The 19,316-nt window shown below is 49.1% G+C and overlaps 1 protein-coding gene across 4 annotated transcripts in view; it reads left to right on the forward strand.

Annotated features, from left to right (window-relative positions):
• The window catches only part of PRKCE (protein kinase C epsilon), a 533,961-nt gene that overhangs the window by 490,231 nt on the left and 24,414 nt on the right, over positions 1 to 19,316 (forward strand). For all 4 annotated transcript variants that reach the window (XM_003926751.4, XM_039477786.2, XM_010337457.3 and 1 more), the window contains 3 exons: positions 2,030 to 2,168; positions 8,271 to 8,459; positions 16,028 to 16,174. In XM_003926751.4, coding sequence (XP_003926800.1) covers positions 2,030 to 2,168; positions 8,271 to 8,459; positions 16,028 to 16,174 — 475 coding nt within the window. The remainder of the gene's footprint in view (positions 1 to 2,029; positions 2,169 to 8,270; positions 8,460 to 16,027; positions 16,175 to 19,316) is intronic.

Below are 19,316 nucleotides of genomic sequence, written 5' to 3' on the forward strand. Positions count from 1 at the left end.
CACTGGCTTGCAGATCCAACAAGCCCTCACCACCTTGACTCGCCTTCCTTCTTCCGGCTTCCATTGAATGATTTCTGTAAGGGTAGTCGCCATGGGTGCTGTTCCTAATTCATGGTGCTGTTCCACGGAACTGTTTAGTGGAACTCACAGTGCTGAGTGTGGTTCATGAACTGGGAAGTGCTTAAAGTAACATAAAGAAGCATCACTGTTGTTCCTTTTCCAATCAGTATCACCCTCGTGCTGACCGTGTGTGCCATGGGGGTTGGCAGCACTGGACACTGTAGCATGGAGGGATAGAGGGGCATTTGACTCAGTGGGGCCCCAGCTGTCAGCTTCTCAAGACTCAGGCATTTGCAAGTGGGCAGACAGTTCACCCAGTTCCCTTGAACTTGGTTCCTTCATGAAGAAAGTGAATGTGACAATGTTAGAGGCCTTCTATAGTCACACACAGCTCATTAGTCCTTCAAATAAATCTACAAGCAGGAGCGTGTCATTCTGATTCACCAGATGAGGTCACAGACCAGCAAGGTGACTTTACCAGGACAAGGCTACAGTCAGTGCTGCAAACTCAGGCCCTGGGTCTCGGCCCAGTGTTTGTCTCAGTGCTTTCTCACCCACAGCCAGATCCTGGGCCTCGACCACACACAGTGGCTAGGATGGAGGTGGGGGAACCCTGGTCCCAGGGGCCTGGTTTCATTGGGCTCACTGTTCTTTCTATAGTTCGTGAGCATTTGCTTAGAGCAGCACATTTTATATGCTCTTTTTTCTCAAGAAGTCCCAGCTGTAAGTGGAAATGGGGTCATGGGTACAATGCAGCCAGGTCTTAAAGTGCTTCCTGCCCCACCTCTGCACTCAGGCCTGGATCCCTGGCGATGGCTAGAGTTCACATCTTGATGCCAGCAGGCCCCTCCTGCTTTCTGTGTGCAGAGGAATGGGCCTTTTTTGCAAGACCCTTCACCCTCCATCCCAGAGTGGCTGTTGTGGGGAGTCCAGGATGGAGACCACCATCTAGTCTGGGTTTTTCTACAGGGTCAGGTCTGGGGTTTCCAGGCATGGTGGCAGGGAATTCTTATCCGGAACTCCAAAGTGTAAAACGGGCCCCAAGGGAACTGTACTGGTTGTGGCTGGCATTCCCTGTGGCTCTTGCTGGCTACACAGAACTACATGGGCTCTGTGGGTCCAGGTGATTACAAGCAACGTGCCTTCCTTCCCGCCTCCAGATCTTTCCCCCACCCAGTGGGCTTGCCCCTAGGAAAGGGATCTCACAAATGCTTGTGCTCATGCAGGCAGGATGCTCATTGTTCTTAGCATGCATTCCAAATTCTTTTTCCTAGCATTCCAGGCTCTTTGCAAACATTCCTGTCTTGTTTCAACATTCACCGGGGCCCAATTCTCTGGCCTCCCCACTAGCTTTTGCATCAGTTATATTGGCCATCTCCTGTCTCCCATCTTCTTTCCTCACAGTCTGTCTAACCCTTACCTTCTAGTCAAGTTTCTTTGGAGGGGCACTGTTTCCCCGAAGCCCTTACTGCCTGCACTAGCTGTTGGTGGTCTCCCGTTCTGACACACAGTAGCTCGCATAGGTGGTGCTCCATAAAGTAGTGCCTGACTCTTAAGTGGTTTTATCTGTTTCCTTGATGTCCCTGTGTGTCACGCTGGGAACCCCAGCTGATCCCCATGGTTAGTTCACAAGGGACGGGGGTAGATGCTGCTTTTTCTCATTGCAGGATCTGATTAATATGAATTTGGTTGCATAGCAGGGTTTCCATGTATACCTACTGACTTTGATCTATTAAACCACAGCAGTCTTGATATATTCCTGGGGTTATGGAAGTTCTCCCTCTTATTGAAGAAAGTGGAGGTACCGTTAGGGGCTGACCAACATGAGAGTCCATGGATTGAGATGGGTTTCAAGAAAGGCAGGCTTCTTTCAGGAGATTTCCCCAAGATATGCATATACCTCCAACTCAAGAAGACTGTATTGGGGTGAGTGATAATATTCACAATATGGTCCTGGCCTATCTTGTAGGGATTTGAAACTGGACAACATCCTTCTGGATGCAGAAGGTCACTGCAAGCTGGCTGACTTTGGAATGTGCAAGGAAGGGATTCTGAATGGTGTGACAACCACCACGTTCTGTGGGACTCCTGACTACATAGCTCCTGAGGTAAGACCTGTGTGCAAAGGGCCACCTCCTCCTGGTGCCAGGACTGAGGCAGGGGCCCAAACCCATGCACTGGGGGCATCTAGTGGTGCTGGGAGAAGGCTCTGGAAAACCAGGGTGGATTCTAGGGAGGAGGGAGAAAAGGGAAGGTGAAAAGTTGGCTGATGTCTTTGTTAAGAAGTTCTAGTATTGGGGAGATGATAAGTAAAATGAAAGTAACAGGCTATTTCCCAAAACTGGGTAAGTTCTCACAGAACATCTCTTTCCCATCCTAGTCAAGAACCACCAATAAATCTAGGAACAAGAGAAATTTGTTGACTTTTATTATTGTTTTCATGTCTTTAAAATCAGAATAGGGTGAGCACTGTGGCTCACGCCTGTAATCCCAGCACTTTGGGAGGCCAAGGCAGGCAGATCGCTTGTGCCCAGGAGTTCGAGACCAGACTGGGCAACATGGTGAAACCCTGTCTATACAAAAAATACAAAAATTAGCAAGGCATAGTGGTGGAAACCTGTAGTTCTAGCTACTTGAGAGGCTGAGGCAGAAGGATCTATTGAGCCCAAGAGGTTGAGGCTACAGTGAGCCATAATTGCACTACTGCACTCCATCCTGGGTGGCAAAGCAAGACCCTATCTCAACTTTTAAGAAAAGTAAAAAATAAAATCAGAATCAAGGAGCATCACTGATCATAGGAGCACTTCATTTTATCAGCTATAATTTGTTTACAGTAAAACCAGGAACTGTTTACCATTTCCAGCGTGGTTGCAATTCTATGCTGTGGGCACACAGGATGGAGCAGGAAAAGAGCGACTGTGCCTCATTATGCACAGACATCAGAGACAGTCACTGTGGCCCACTCCAGTAGGTTGCCTTTCGTGAAAGTTGTTTGGAATGTTTTGCTCGGCACAAAGTGTTTGTTTGCCTTGAGTTTCTCCAGGTCAATCTTGCCCAAACTGAGAGATACCCAGTGTGATATGATTCAGGTTTAAGACATGGCCTGTCATAGACAACCAAAATGATCCTCATGGTTCTGAGACATGTAAGATGGGAAGGAAGTACCGGTCCCCACGCAACATCGCCCATGGTGGATAGGTGTTAGCACATCCCAAGGTCATTTCCTTTTAGTGGGCATTATTTGAGCACCTTCTAGGCACAAAGCAATGAGGGGATAAAGAACTGACTGAGACACTTGTCCCTCTTCTAAAGAAGCTTTTGGTCTAAAGGGAGTGGCAGATAAGTCAACAACTAATGAAGCAGAATAAATAGGCACATAAAACAAGATGGTATCCTCGGGGATCAGGAAAGGCTTCTTGGAGCACCTGGTGGATGAATTGAGTTGTAAAGAATGAGGATTTCCTTTGACGGAATGGGTGGAGAGGGTATTCTGAAAACAACAGGATTGGAATGGGGGCAGGGCAGGAAAGGAGAAGGTTCAGCGTCCCTGGGCCCTGGATCCTCTGAGGGCAAGGTCTGTGTGTGTGTGTGTGGTTTTTTTTTTTGTTTTTTTTTTTGAGACAGAGTCTCACTCCATCACCAGGCACCAGACTGGAGTACAGTGGCACGACCTTGGCTCATTGCAATCACTGCTGCCCGGGTTCAAGCAATTTTTCTGCCTCAGCCTCCCGAGTAGCTGGGACTACAGGCACGTGCCACCACACCCAGCTAATTTTTTGTATTTTTAGGAGTGACGGGGTTTCACCATGTTGGCCAGGATGGTCTCGATTTCTTGACCTTGTGATCCGCCCGCCTCAGCCTCCCAAAGTGCTGGGATTACAGGCGTGAGCCACTGTGCCAGGCCAGGGTCTGTGTTTCTAATCTGGGTACTGCCAGGATCTGGCACACAAATCAGGTTCTTAGTAAGTTTTGTTGAAAAATGAGAACTGTGACATTCCAACATGAGCAAAGGCCAAGGGTCAAAAACCCTTGGTCTTTTCCAGGAAAGTTAAAAAGTGTAGCTAGATCATAGGGTTTCCTGGTGCTCATAGTAATGAATGAGATTGGGATAAAGACCCCAGGAATGTGGCCTTGATCCTGCAGGATCTGTGGACCCACTCAGGGTTCCAGTGGAGAAGGGTCCTAATCAGACCCATCTCAGGAAGAAGGGAGACCATAGCAGTGCAGCTCAGAAGACAGGGAGTGAGGGACTGACAGTCAGGAGCCTTCACAGACCAGACAAGACAGGGGAGGCCCAAGGAACATCTCAACGCGAAGGCGATGGGTAATAGGTAATTTTTCTTTTGAATCTTTAACTTCTAAGAGATCTGAAGAGTAGGGATTTTGGCCTCTGCAGTGTATTCCCTTAGCAAGAACACTAGGAATTCAACCTTCAAGGAGCAATAAATGAAAGTGAGAGCTTTCAGCAGGGAACTGCTTTTCCCGTCTTCTTTGTTCACTCTTCACTGTCAGAATCCTCTGTTCCAGTTGCTCTGTAAACCGATGCAGAGTCAAACAGCTGACAGCCTGTGGTGTAGTTAAGGCCCCAACCCAAGACAGAACATTCACTTTATGATGAACAAAACAGCCACTCAACTTTCATGAAAGGCAATCCATTAGCAAGACTCACAATGAACAACTCTGATCTCTGTTCACAATGAAGCACAGACACTCTTCCTTCCTGCTCTAGCCTTTGTACCCACCATGCAAAAACATCTCTGCATTGGCAGTAATAATCCCTGGTCATCCTATAGGCAAATGACAGCTGATAAAGGTACTGATGCCTTCATCAAGGGCTACTGGGAAGATTAAATGAGATTATGCCTCTAAAGCATTAGCCCAGTGCCCGGCTCAGAGGGAGCAGTGGCTAAATGCTGGCTTCATTGTTACCATCATTTTGGGATTGTGTGATGGGATAGGAAACACCGTCCTGAGAATTGAGTCTCAAGTCCAGCCTTGACCACAAATGCACTTTGCTGAAGTCACATGTGACTTTGATGAAGTCGCAAAATGTTTTTGAGTCTCAGATTTCTCATCTTTCAAATGGGAGCCATACCTCCTGCCCTACCCACCTCATCAAGCTGCTTTGAGAATCTAATGAGATTAGAGTATGGAAATGCTTGAGAAAGCAGACACCTCTATTCACATGGGAGAGGTTTTAAGGTGCTGAGCTAACCTCAAAACCAGAGACACCTTTGGAGGCCCGAGTTCTGCCCCCAGGGCTTCGCTTCCTACCACATGCTATGCCCCATGGCACCCCCTCGGCTTTCTCCACTCCCAGCCCCTGCTCCCCAGGAAGTGGCCACCAGCCCTTGGTAATGCCTGGCATCATCAGGCCCAATGCCTGTTCCTTTCTCGCCCAGCTCTGACGCACTTGAGGGGTTGGCTGCCACTCCAGGTGCCTTCCCGTGGCATGGAAGCCTTGCCCTTTTGCCCAGATCCCCTGCTGACAGGTAATTAGGAAGCAGATAATTAGGGCCAAGCCTCAAAGGAATTTTACAAAAGATGCCACCCAAAACCAGAATGCTGTGGAAGGGGCCTGGAGCAGGGTGGCGGGAGGGCTCTGCGGTTTCCACTGCACCACCCAGTCTCAACATTCACAAGTGACCTTCTCCCCACCCCTTGAAGGCACAGAACCCAGCTGCTTTCCTCCGAGACGCTGGAGCGCAGCCACCGTAGCACCCAGTGTGCCCTGAGCCCAGGAGAGAAGGGAGCATGCCCGGTAGATACACACAGTTGCCATGCATGCCAGCCAGTCACAGAATGTTGACTGTCTCCTGGATGATAGAACAGGCTGGCCATGGCAGTGGGCTCAGTAGCACGTTAGAGCTCCTACCCTCTGGTAACTTACAGATGCACTGGGGAGACAGTTGACTATGAAAAAATAACTAACAACACAGTGGTATGTGGAAAGTGAGAAGGGACTGCAAATGTAGGAACAGGCATGGGTCTTAAGTTGGGTGCGGCGTCTTTCAAGATTGAGAGAGGAGCTGGCATTGGCTTTGGAGAACAGCAGAATCACTGCTCCTCAGCATGGTGGAGCCCATAGCTCTGACTTTACAGCTCGAGTAACACTAACCGCTGGGCTGAGACCAAAGGTGTTAGCTAAACAGATTATCAGCCCCAAGTACTGTAGAGTTGGCTGCATTTTCTCACATTCCTTTTCATTCCAAATTCAGACGATTCCTAAACTGAATGTTTTAACTGTTTTTAAATGCTTCTTCTCTCCAAGTCTTTCTAGTTAATCCTAAGTAATTTGTAACCTCTAGAAGGATACTTTCAGTAGACCACAGAAAATCCAGACACTCGAATTCAGCTTCCTCTTCCCTGACCGCCACAAAATCTAAGAACTAAATTGGAGCCTTGTCCCCAGCCTGAGAAGTCATCTGCCCGAGGTGTCCTGTGAGCTGGAATGACTTAAGCATGAACTTTGCCCTTTTTTTCAGGGTCCTCAAAATGTTGCTCCTTGCAGGACGTGCACTCCAACCTCGTTCCTCCTTCACTTTTTAAAACTCTTTATGGAATTGTGGACCCGGATAAGTCATCTCATCCACCCTCCTGTTTCCGGGCAGAGCCATGCCTAATCCCACTCTAGTAACAAGAGAAAATAATTGTGGAATGAAGATGTCACTTCATGATGTCTTCCTTAGTAGACGGGACAGCTCAGCACTTATTTTTTCCTCTGAGCCAAACACATCATTGACCTGCTACATCAGTTGTTCATGCATATGTTGTATTTTAAAGGCATGCTGCAAAATATAAAGCTCTATACAGCCAAAAGATGATATTAAATTCTAGTCTTTTCTATTTGATCTGGTCTTCACACACATATACATATATATACACACACATACACATATATAATCTATTCACACATCATTGACTTGCTATGTATTTATATGTATGTGTGTGTATGTGTATCATGTATTTATGATACATATGTCTATGGAAAGCAGACCAAATAGAATAGCCAATCAGAAAAGATCTTTTTTTCTTTTGGAGATAGGGTCTCACTCCGTTACCCAGGCTGAAGTGCAGTGGCATGATTATGACTCACTACAGCCTCAACCTCCTGGGCTCAAGTGATCCTTCCACCTCAGCCTTCCAAGTAGCTGAGACTACAGATGTACCACCATGCCCATCTAATTTTTTATTTTTTATAGAGACAGGGTCTGACTATTTTTCCCAGGTTAGTCTCGAACTTCTGGACTCAAGTGATCCTCCTGCCTCAGCCTCCCAAAGTGGTAGGATTACAAGCATAAGCCACTGCAGATGTCTTGTATTCAGTAGCATCATGTCATACGTGCATTTAATCTAAGTGAAGTTGACTCTACACATTTGGCTAGAGAAAAAAAAAGAGACAGAGAGCATAGATAAGACAAGTGACCATTGTCAAAGACAAAATGCACCAGACAATCAAGGGCATGGTTTGATTCTGGCTATTCCAATAGGAGTTTCATTAGTGAAGGTGGCCCCAAAGGGAAGGAAGGAGGCCTAGGGTTTCAAAGAGGCAGGCAAAGTGAGGGATTCATCAGTAGATCTTATGGGAATCATGATGAACTGTAGAAATGGGTTCTTTCTTAGAATATGCAAGAGTATAGTCGTCCTTGATAAGGTAGACCATTACAAGGTGCGGGAGACTTACTCACTGCAGTTTCCTCTCCAGGAGCACAAGGCTCAGGTAAATTCAGCATTGCACCATTTAAAGCAGACCTCTGCTCACCTTTCCACTCAGGCGGTGAGCCGTGCCCTGGACAGTGTGTGAGATGAGATGCCTGACCTCACTGCACTGTCAGTTCCTTAGAGCTCGCTTGTTCTTTGTCTGCATGGTGCTCCCTGGCCCTGATTTTAGTGTCTAAATACATAGTTTTTAAAATATGACCCTCATGCGAGTCAGGAACTTTGTCTGGTGCTCAAAGAAATAGTGATTTGTTCCTGCTGGAAGACAGACCGTCGATGTTGACTTTGGAGAAGATGATAGCTGGCCCCCAACATGGTGCCTCCAAACTCGACTGTCTCCGAATGTGCTGATTTAGAACTTCACATGGACTAGGACTCAGCTGTAGGGAGGAGCAGGTTGGAATTGCAGTCCTTCCGACAGGCATACGTAGCACAGTGTGACTGGGGCGGGAGCCTTTGAGGGTCCCTGACTTTGCCGGTTTCCTGAACAGATCCTGCAGGAGTTGGAGTATGGCCCCTCCGTGGACTGGTGGGCCCTGGGGGTGCTGATGTACGAGATGATGGCTGGACAGCCTCCCTTTGAGGCCGACAACGAGGATGACCTGTTTGAGTCCATCCTTCATGACGACGTGCTGTACCCGGTCTGGCTCAGCAAGGAGGCCGTCAGCATCTTGAAAGCTGTGAGTCACTGCCCCTCACCCATGGCTGTGCCCTCCTGGCCTCCTCCCCCTACACACACACACACACACACACACACTCTCTCTCTCTCTCTCTCTCTCTTTCTTTCCTCCCTTTCTCTGTCCAGCTTTCTCCCTCCCACCTCTGCTCATGACCACAGAACAGGAAGGATTAAGGGCAGTTGCCGCTGGGGGTTCAGGCACAGTGCAGAGGGCTGCTGCCGAGAGAATGGGGCCGAGATGACTTGCTGTTTTTGTGGGAAAAAGAGCACATTTCTGTGCTTCCTGAGATAAGACACGTGTACATCTGTGTCCTCCGCGTTTCAGAGGGAACAGAAGCAACTCAACTGTGCCAACATCACCTCTGCTACTTCCGTCCCTTCCTTACCTATGCCTTTCTTCATCAGGGACCTGTGGTGGGGAAGAGAGAGGAGGGGAGGGAGGGAGGGAGGTCACTGCCCACCTGTGTCCATGACAGCATCACTGTGGCTCAGTAGCCAAGAGCAAAGATCTGGTCCACTGGAAATCCATGCAGTCTTGCTGGATTTAGAAACATTACGCAGAGACTGACCCAGCCCTGGGAATAATCTCTCACATGGGAAAACTCCTTATGCTTTCTCAGGACAGCCATCTCTACAATGTAACAACACGTGTACTATGTCAAGTAAGTGATATTACTTGTCCCCTGAAATCCGTGAAAGCTGAGGTGCAGGGAAGTTAAGGAAACAGTCTGCCCAAGGTCACCCCTCTGAGTTAAGGCAGGATGAGGGTAACAGCCCAGGAACCATGACTTCCAGACTTGGCTGCTTCCCCCAATCCAAATGCCCCAAAATTCAGTCGTTTGCATGTCATAGTCATGAAATTTGCCATCTTCAATTGCCCTCTATACTATTACTTGTTTTTCTTGTTCTTTTAATCAACTCCCAATATTTACCTGACTATATGTATTTTACAAAGAAAAAATTTTTTTTGAGATGGAGTCTCTCTGTGATGCCCAGGCTGGAATGCAGTGGGGGTATCTCAGCTCACTGCAACCTCTGCCTCCCAGGTTCAAGTGATTCTCCTGCCTCAGCCTCCCAAGTAGCTGGGATTACAGGCACCTACCATCATGCCTGGCTAATTTTTGTATTTTTAGAAGAGTTAGAGTTTTACCACGTTGACCAGGCTGGTCTCGAACTCCTGACCTCATGTGATCCGTGCACCACGGCCTCCCGAAGTGCTGGGTTTATAGGTTGTAAGCCACCACACCCAGCCTAATGAAAATTATCATATAAAATTTTTTGAAAGACCTAAAACCATTTTGCACGTATTTTCTAAAGCACGTACCATGCTTTAGAAAATTCCAAATCAGAACATGTTACTTTTCTGTAGCTTTTTTTCCTCCTTCATTTCCTCTTTCCCTCACCTCCATTCCTTCTCTCCCCTCTGCCCCTACTCTCCTCCCTGTCTCTCATTCATTCATTTAGTTCCTCATTCATTCATTCAGTGAACTACTATCAGGCACTTCCAACATGCCAGGTGTGGTGCCAGATGCTGAATAAGTATTGGTGAGCTGTGGTCTCTGCTTTGTGAAGTTTCCAATCCAGTGGGATTATTTATTATTTATTATTTTTAATAAATTAAAAATGTTATCAATATGTAACCACGGGTGGGATAAGAGAAGCGAAGGAGGTAAATAGAGTATTCCCTTCACACATTCATTTATTGAACAAATGTGTATTAAGCATCTAGTAATGATGATGTATTCATTTATTCCATAAATATTTAGTGGCAGGCACTATGCCAGGTGCTGGTGATGCAAAGAACACAGTCCCTGCTTACGGACTAGTGAATACATGAACACACAAATGACTGTGTATGACACTAAATGGTAACAAGTGCAAAAAGACACATGCAGCAGCTCAGGAAACCGGGAGTGACAGGCTGCGTGGGGTGCTCTCGGGTCTGGAAAGACCTATCCCATGAGGGACACTAAGGGGAGGTTTCAGTCAGGTGGCTCCTTGGGGAAAGGGTGCCTGTTCAGAGAGAACAGCGAGTGCACAGACCTTGGTGCTAGGAAACGTCTGCCAGGCTGGAGAGACCAAAAGGAGCTCCGGGAGAGTGGGCACAAGGAGGACAAAGGGACGGTGGTGTCTGAGTGTGCAGGACTCATGCCACCGCGGGAGCTTCCACTGATTCCCAGTGCAGGGCAAACCCTCGGAGACGCCAGGCAGGGGAGTGACCTGGCTTGTACACCCAGAAGGTAGCTCTGGCTGCTAGGGAGGCGTGGTTTGGAGGGTGCCTCTCCTGCCAGCCTCCAAAGTCCTCCGCCCTTGCCCCAAGCCGATGAGGCCTCAGGGATACTAGTCTTCTCTAGGGAGACTAGTTTATCCAACTTTCCAAATTCAGTGCATGTCCTGGGCTGGGACTCTCTCCGAGCGTGGTTCTTGCTACTGGTGGAAATGACTTCTGTTGCACTTTTCTGCCTGGCACTTCACCCCCACCCCTATTTCTCCTTGGCCCCCCTGTGGCTCTGTGAAGCCTTCAGGATCCCTGCCTCGGAGCCTGCCAGCCACATTCACTGGCTCAGCTGAGTCCCGCCATGCTAAAGCCTCCTCGTCCCTGCCCTCTGGGACCGGGTCTCCTCTGGCATCAGGCGGCTGCTTCTCCTCCTTTGCTACCCCCTCTCCTGCTGCCCTCTGAGTGCTGACATTTTCGTAGGTTGACTCAGTAGCATTTTCTCCGTGAGGCTTTTACAAAAAACTAAAACTTACCCCATTCCCCTCCCCTATCCGCCTTTATCCTGCTTAGTTGATCCCCGATAGCAGTTTCCACTTTCTAACCTACTATATATATTACGTATTATGTTTATTGTCTGTTTCCTTCCACAAGATCGTGAGCTTCACGAGGGCAGGAACATTTCCAGCTTATTCCTCAGACGCATCCCAAGGGTTGAGAACGGTGCCGAGCACATTGCAGGAGCTATGCAACTGGTGAAAAACAGAAGCAGCTCTTTGCTCTCTGTTCTTCCCATTTTCTCACAGATTGCAAAGTTAAATGCCTGCATACAACAAGCAGGAGCCGTGGAAGGTGAATGGGACTGGGTGAGGCAGGGTAAACTGAGGCTCCTGCTGATCCCCTGGCAGCAATGAGGACTTCACCTCCCCAGATCTGGCTTTCCAAGAGAAGCACAAAATCCAGATTTTTATGTAAAATCTCAAAACGTTAAACGATTGTAACTAGTTCAATTAAAAGGAATGTGGTCTGCCTGCCTTGGCCTCCCAAAGTGCTGGGATTACAGGTGTGAGCCACCAAGGCTGGGAGTTTGAGACCAGCCTGACCAACATAGAGAAACCCCATCTCTACTAAAAATACAAAATTAGCCAGGCATGATGGTGGATGCCTATAATCCCAGCTCCTCGGGAGGCTGAGGCAGGAGAATTGCTTGAACCTGGGAGCTGGAGGTTGCAGTGAGCTGAGATACCACCATTGCACTGCAGCCTGGGCAACAGGAGTGAAACTCCATCTCAAAAAAAAAAAAAAAGGAATGTAGGAGCCAAGGAAAACTTTGGCATGGGTCCCTCTTGGGTGACATTCTTTGACGGAACCCAGATCTTCCCAGCTCCTCGCTGGTGTCAGTCACTGGCCGCTGTTCAGCTCCTTCACAGATAGATTCTGATCACTGCCTCTCTTGTTTCTCAGGCCTGGGCCCCAGGCCCCCTGGGGACCCTGTGCTCTCCCTGCACGGCACTCTCCCACTTCTCACCCTGCACTCAGGAAGGGGTATCCCCAACCAGACCTGTCTTCCAGCCTCCGGGCCTGTGTTTCCCATTCCTCACTCACTGCCTCCCATGTCAGCGCTCAGAGGGCTGGCCAGGGGTCCCTCACATTCCGTATACCCCCAAACTGAGCTCTGGATGATCCCCCTCAAATCTGCTCCCTCACAACTTCCTTGGCTCAGCAAATGGTACCCTGTCTTCCTGTCTGAAGAGTCCAGAACTGGGGTGCTATCCCTTGCTCCCCATCACAGCTAGCCAATCAAGTCCATTCTCCCTGCTAACCTCTTCCGTTTGACTTACCTTTCTCCATCCTCCTCCCCACTACCCCCATCAGAGCCACCACCACCTCTCCCCTGGTGAACCGCAGAATCTCCTCTTGCCCTCCTCTCATCTCTGTACATCAATCAGAGTAATCTCTTAAGGATGCAGCCCTAGCCATTTCATGCCTCATGACCTAAAAGTCATCCAGATCCGCACATTGTGATTAGATCAAGACCTCTGTCTTCCACATAGCCTCCAAGGTACTGCATGGGGTCCGACTCCCCGTCAGCCATTCCCCCTCATCTGCTGGGCTCTGGCCACATTGGACCATGTCCAGGGGCTACAGAATCCACATGTCCTTAGTGTTCCTTCTCCCCAACCACTCTCCCCCGAGCCCTTTTTGCCTAATTACCTGTTATTCCTCCTTCAGGTCTCAGCCTAAGTGTTGCTTCTCAGGGAAGGCTTTATCAAGTTCCTTGCCCAAGAGGCTTCTCCCCGTCACACTGACAGAGCCTGCTGAGCTTCTCTGGGTGCATTCAGCACAGTCTCAGCTCATTGATTCTCTAGCAATTATGTGTTTTTTTCTCAGCCTCCCTTACTCTTCCACATGCCCTGTGAGGGCAGGGACCGTGTCTCATCACTCACCACAGCACTGGGTGCAGAAAGGAGACTCACGTGTATCCAAAGGGAGGCGAGAAGGGACTGTAATAGATGAATACAGGGCACCTGCCAGGCCAGGCATTCAGCAAGACTCTCAGTATCCACAAGCGGCTCCCAGGCGGAAAGCACTTTAGGAAGGGCACGTCACCCATTGGGAAGGAAACTTACTTAGAGGGACTTGATTGTCCAACTTTTCAAATTCTGCTTTGTTCAGTTTATATATTTAGGCTTTAAATATTTTATTTGCTTGCTTGTTTGATCACATGCTTTAAAAATGAAAACACAAAGCATAAAATGGCACACAGTGGAAGGTCTCTGTCTCATCCTTGCTCCCATCTGTCCCTTTCCCACACACTCTACTTCTGTTTTGAGGCTTTTGTATATCCTTCTGGAATCTCTTTAGGTATATACAAACAAATGCAAATATAACGTCTCATTTCTTTATCTGTATTATACAATTGTAGGAATGCTGTACACTTATCTTGTTTTCCTATCGATGGTGCATCTTGCATTTTCCACTCAATGAGATTTTGCAACAGGCAAGTCTTCACTGGTTCTGCCTCTACTTACACTTTGGAGGTGCAACTCTGAATCACTGCAGAGGGCTCTCTTGGGTAATTAACTTGGGGTGGACATGGGAGCTTTTGCCTCCTGATTCCCAGAGCCCCATCTCTTCACAAGTCAGCTGAGTAGCTAAGGAAAAACCTCAGCTGCACCCGAGGCCACCAGAACACCATGCCCAGCAGAGCTGGCCACCATCCCGGGCCCCAGCACCAGCCCAGCACACCTCCCTGCGAGTCCCCTGCCAGACTACCAGCTGAGCCCTTTTATATTCGAGGCCATAGAGCAGTGGCCTTTAACTAGGGGCAATTTTGTCCTGTTCTCTTAGACATTCAGTAATGTCTGGAGATATTTTTGGTGCTACTGGCATGTAGTGGGTAGAGGCCGTGGAGGCTGCTAAGCTGCCTGCAATACACAGGACAGCTCCCCCACCCACCCTGCAAAGAAATATCCAGTCGAAGCTGTTAATGGCACCAAGGCTGGAAAGCCCTTGACCTACAGCGATTTCGAAGTTAGAAGTCATACCTAACCAGTTCACCGGTTCGTGAGGATGAAACGTTCACGAGAAGAGCATCTTCCTGCTGAGAAGAGCCTCTAGCTCAGGGGCAGCTTCCTCAGCTGGCTCTATGTTTATCCCTGACCCTGATACTTCCCCTCCCAGAAAAGGGAGGATGGGAGGAGCTGAGGAAGTGAGGAGGAGTCTACTACACCCTTGGCCTCAAAACACTTCATTTCCTCTCACTGTCACTTGACGGCAGGGCCAGAGCAGGATTTCCATGACTCTGGCCAAGTGAGGTGTGTCTCCGAGGGCTATTGCCTATGTGACGGTGATGCAGAACTTTAGAGGAGGCCATTTGTATCCTAGAAGTGTGCAGTGTACGACCTGTGCAACAGTAGGTGGCTGGGCCGCAGTTTCCCTTCCTCAGCACTGTGCCCCGAGGCCCAGCCTTTAGCTCCTCGCTCCATCGTCACAATTTGCTCAGTGTACAATGGAAACCAGGCACTGATCCGGGTCTGGGGCAGGTAAGACCCATTTCTAAATCACAGAGCTCACCAAGGGAAAGAGATATTTAGACAAATTATAATTTAAATAAACCAGAAGCACAGGGTCTAAGGTATCAACAGAGGAGGCAATCTGGGGAGGCTTCACAGAGGAGGCAGCATTTTGAATATTTCCTAGAGAAGGCCTAGGGACTAGAGAGGGACGGTCAACCAGAGGGAAGACAAAGTCCAACAGGCCAGCAGGGTTGACAGGGTTGAGAAGCTCCTGTGTGCCAAACCAAAGGGTGTGGACTTCATAGTGGGGGCCATCGGGTGTTTGCATGGGGTCACCTTGCTGACTTGTGGATGAGAAAGATGAGGTACATTGGTACCATTCCTGACTCACGCCTGCTCTCCACATCCTGTCGCTCTTTATCTGGGGCTGTCCCCTCCAGTCGCATTGAACTTGAGGCCAGGCGCTTTGGTTCCAAAGGCACCAGGCAAGAGATAGGTAAAGGCTCTCTCCCTTGCTGGTGAAGCCTGAAATTCTACCAACAATGTATTCCTTTGAATCATAGTTTATCCTCTGAAGTTCTTCTGTTTAGACAGATATTCAGCCTTCACATCATGAAACGTAACATTTTGTCTCTAACACACATGCACATACACACACAACACACACAGGCCGTTATTTCGGGTCGCTATCAGAAATGTTTCTTTTTTCCTCAAGGTTTTATTGGTATACATGTGCTCGATGAAATTAATGTTTACCCTCAGGTCTGACTCATTGAATAGGAATAACAAGTTCACCTGTGGGTTAGAGAGGGGCTGGGTCCAGGACAAGGAAAGGAGCAGGAGGTGTGATAATTTACCTGGTCCTTATTTCTTACCTCAAAAAGGACTGTTGACCTATCTGTGTAAATGAGTTTATCAGATTTCGGTCTCCCTGATGAGAAGACCTGAGAATCTGAGGGATATCAGAGAGTTAGTAAGAGCCAGGGTTCCTAATCCCAGCTTGGTCCCTTGCTAGCTGGGTGACTTTGGCCAAATCAACTAACCTCTCTGTGCTTCTAGTGCCTCGTTTGTAATCTAGAGATAGTGATAGTACCTCGGAGGGCATTAGGATGAAATGAGTTGATACATGTACTATGTCTAGAATGGTGACTGGGACGTAGTAAATTCTATGTAAGAGTTAAAGAAAACCCAACAGATGTGACCCCTGAAAGTGCAAAGAGCAGACTTGGGAGGCGATGCTAAAGATGCTGCCTTGGCTGACCTCCATCCATCCCTCATAGCCTGTGCGGCCCAGGGCTTTGTCACTAATGCCGACTCATGTCCTCATCTCTGCAGTTCATGACGAAGAATCCCCACAAGCGCCTGGGCTGTGTGGCAGCGCAGAATGGCGAGGACGCCATCAAGCAGCACCCGTTCTTCAAAGAGATTGACTGGGTGCTCCTGGAGCAGAAGAAGATCAAGCCGCCCTTCAAACCGCGCATTGTAAGTTGGTCCCCATGCACTTTCAGCACCATGGGTCGGGCCCAGGTACTTGGGGGGCAGGCTGCGTGCGCCCAGGAAGAGCAGTCAGGGGACCCGTATTACAGCAAAAATGACAAAGGCCAGAGGTGGCTGAGACTCTCCCTAAGACGTCGTCTTTAGGACCCAAGTGTTTACTTTTGAAAATATGTAACCGACTACAGCAGCACCCAAGATGATGATTGACGTGGGCCACAGAACATCTTTGGTCTTAATAGAGATTCAATTTATTTACTTTGATGAAAATGACAAACGATACTAGTGTTCCATGCATGGCAGAGACATAAGGTTTCTTTATGAAGAACTGAGTTCTTTTTTCTAAACGAGTCAGTGTAAAGGGAAGTATTAACTAAATAATAGCCATGGTCATTCTATGGAGCTAGCACAGAGCGTGAAGCTGGGATTCACTGACTGGCTGCAGGAAGGATGGTCCTGGGGGAACTTCTGGGAGGCCCCCTGCCTCCGAGCGCGTTTCTGTGACATACCCTCTCTCTTCTCTGCTGCACTCTCCCAGATTCCCAGGCCTGCCATGATGCGGGTTGGAGGGGACATGTAGTACAGGACAGTTGCCAGAGCGTTCAGTCTGGGCTTGACTCAGAGTATAAAGACCACGTCCTAGCAGGCTCTTCTGCCGAAGAGGGAGAGGGTCATGTTGTGCTCCTTAAAGTTATAGTGTGTGTATCTGAATTCCATTGTGTTGTAGTGCAGTGAAGCAGTCCATCATTCAGACTGAAAACTGAGGTGGCTGGCTGGCAGGCTTGCTGGAGGTGACAGAGGTGTGCAATGGAAGAGTTTACTAGGCAGGAGCCCCGGTGCTGTGGGGCTGTGGGACTGGGGTCCCAGGCAGGGTAGACTTGCCATCAGGCAATCAGCCCTCGGTCACCCGGCATACTGTCAGATGAGCCGCCCTCCCCCATCTCCAAGCACAGAAAAGACCCTCCTGTGCTTTGCGAGCCATCAGAGAGGAATTCCATTCTATTCCGGGAGATTTTCTGGGCAGCTGTTATTGACAATATTGTGATTCTTAGATCTGTTCCACGGTGGGAGTAGGGGTGGGGGATAGCGTCAGTGGATGGGTGTGGCCCAGGCCTCAGCCAGACTTGAGCACATGGGGCTGAACATCCCTGGATGCTTGGGCCCGTCACCACTCCTCGTTTGCTTCCTCCTTTGGTTTTCATGTTTTCGTTGGATAGCACGAGCTTGGGCAGGCCAGATTTAGGTTCACCTTCTTTCTCTGTAAATATCACTTCCTCTTTAGCCCATCTCCACCACAGCTCCAGGCCACTCGAAGAGGGCGTAGGGCCCCAGCTCCCGGGGCCCGCTGTCCCCTGCTGCCACAGGGCTTCCTGCACATGCCAGCCTGCCCAATGGCTGGGAGCTGGGGGCTGGGAGCCTCTGTAAGTCACCTTTAAAGACAGGATTAACTGTGCCCCTCCTAAAATCGGGGAAGTAGGACTCCAGAGGCCTAACAGAGGAGGAGAAACTAAAGGCTCAGATGGAAGGGTGAATTTTAATTTCTATTTAATCTAAGTTAATCAACCCAAAGGAAAATGAGAACTAGTGCTAAGTAAAGAATCCAGGCCCAACCAACAGAAACTCAGGATGAGACTGAAGCTGTCTGCATCGGTACAGGTCTCCAAAATGACTTAAACGTATGTTGAGTCTAGATCTCAGCAAAACCACATTAAACCAGGCTTCTGGAGCACCAGGCCCCAGCTGTACCGGCAGAGACAGAGGAGCCAGCCCCCTCCTGCTTGGGGAAGCTTGGAGAGGACCGTGAAGCCCCAGAGGGAACCATCAGCGAGGGGCAGGAGGAGAGAGAGGTTCTGGGGTGTGGCAGAGGAAGCCAGGAGGCTTCTGTTGAGAGGCCACGTGGAGGGAAGGAAGTAGGGAAGAACTTTAATCATAAGAGGCACAAAGGAAGTTTTAGAGTGTGGATTCATGAAGAATCGTCTCTGCCTGAGGTATGGCAGCTTCCAGACTACTACCAAAGCCCTTACCAAAGCCTTGGCAGTCACAGGGATTACTCTCTGGGGCTCCCAACTTTCAGTTTGAGACTTTGAGCCCATGAAAGTGCAGGCCCTCTAAGAGGTATCCCTCTTTGAGCAGTACATGGCCGGAAGGGTATAAAGAACAGGGGTAGGCGAACAGGTGCACGCCTGAGGGATCCCTGGACAGAGAGGAGAGAGGAAGAGAGGGAAGGGCGAACTAGGAGGGAGGCAGGTATGTGACTTGCTCCACTAACATGCAGGTGTTGCCTTGCCTTGGACAGGCAGGGACCCCCTTAAAGCTCTCCCTGGCCAGAAGTGGAGGTGCTTCTGTGGGCGGGGGTGTGAGGAAGGCTGGGAACCAGCAGCAGGAAGTACATCCCTGGATCAGGGGTCAGGCAGGACTCCACCTCTGCCCGGATGTCTAGAAAACAAGGGACCTGTGCTTTCTGTCCTTGGGCCTCTTGAGAGCTCCCCCTTGGGACTAAAGAGCAAGACGCTGCTTTCTTTTGTCTGAAGGGCCAAGGAAGTGTTCAGAGTCCTTATCACCCCCTGAAAGGATGGCAAAGAGAAAGGGTGGGGCTGTCCAGGAGCTCCCACCAGTTTCAAAACTGCCTTGGTCAGACTTTCCTAAAGACTGATGAAATCATTGCCTTGAGGTCATCTTCTGCACATCTTCCCACTCTCCCTGCCTCCCCAGACCTTCAGAGTGAACCTCGATGCTGTGGGTGGGGGGTGATCAGGGGAGAGGGTTTTGATTAGGTAGGTTTGAATTCAGTTGGAAGGAGAGAATTAGAACATCTGGAGAAAGGAAGGCTGAAACGGAAAGCTGACATTGTGAGAGGTGCTTCCGGTCACACCTGGAAGCTGAGTGATGTTGATCCTTAGGGAGTTCTTAGCTGCAGTTCCTTAAAGACTGATGCAAGTTATTTAAATGTCTGACATTTGCGACCTTAGCACTAGAGAGTTCTCTCAGGAGAAATACCAAAGTTGGGGGGTGGGGAGGCAAGAATAGTCCACATCTAGGTAGCAGGTTGGAAAAGTGACCCAAGTCTGTCCCTACGTTGAAAGCTCTTTTCTGAAAACGTCAATGGCACCAGCCCGAGTCATCTGTGGAC

Source organism: Saimiri boliviensis, chromosome 1 (genome assembly GCF_048565385.1).
Source record: "Saimiri boliviensis isolate mSaiBol1 chromosome 1, mSaiBol1.pri, whole genome shotgun sequence".
Taxonomy (NCBI): Eukaryota; Metazoa; Chordata; class Mammalia; order Primates; family Cebidae; genus Saimiri; species Saimiri boliviensis.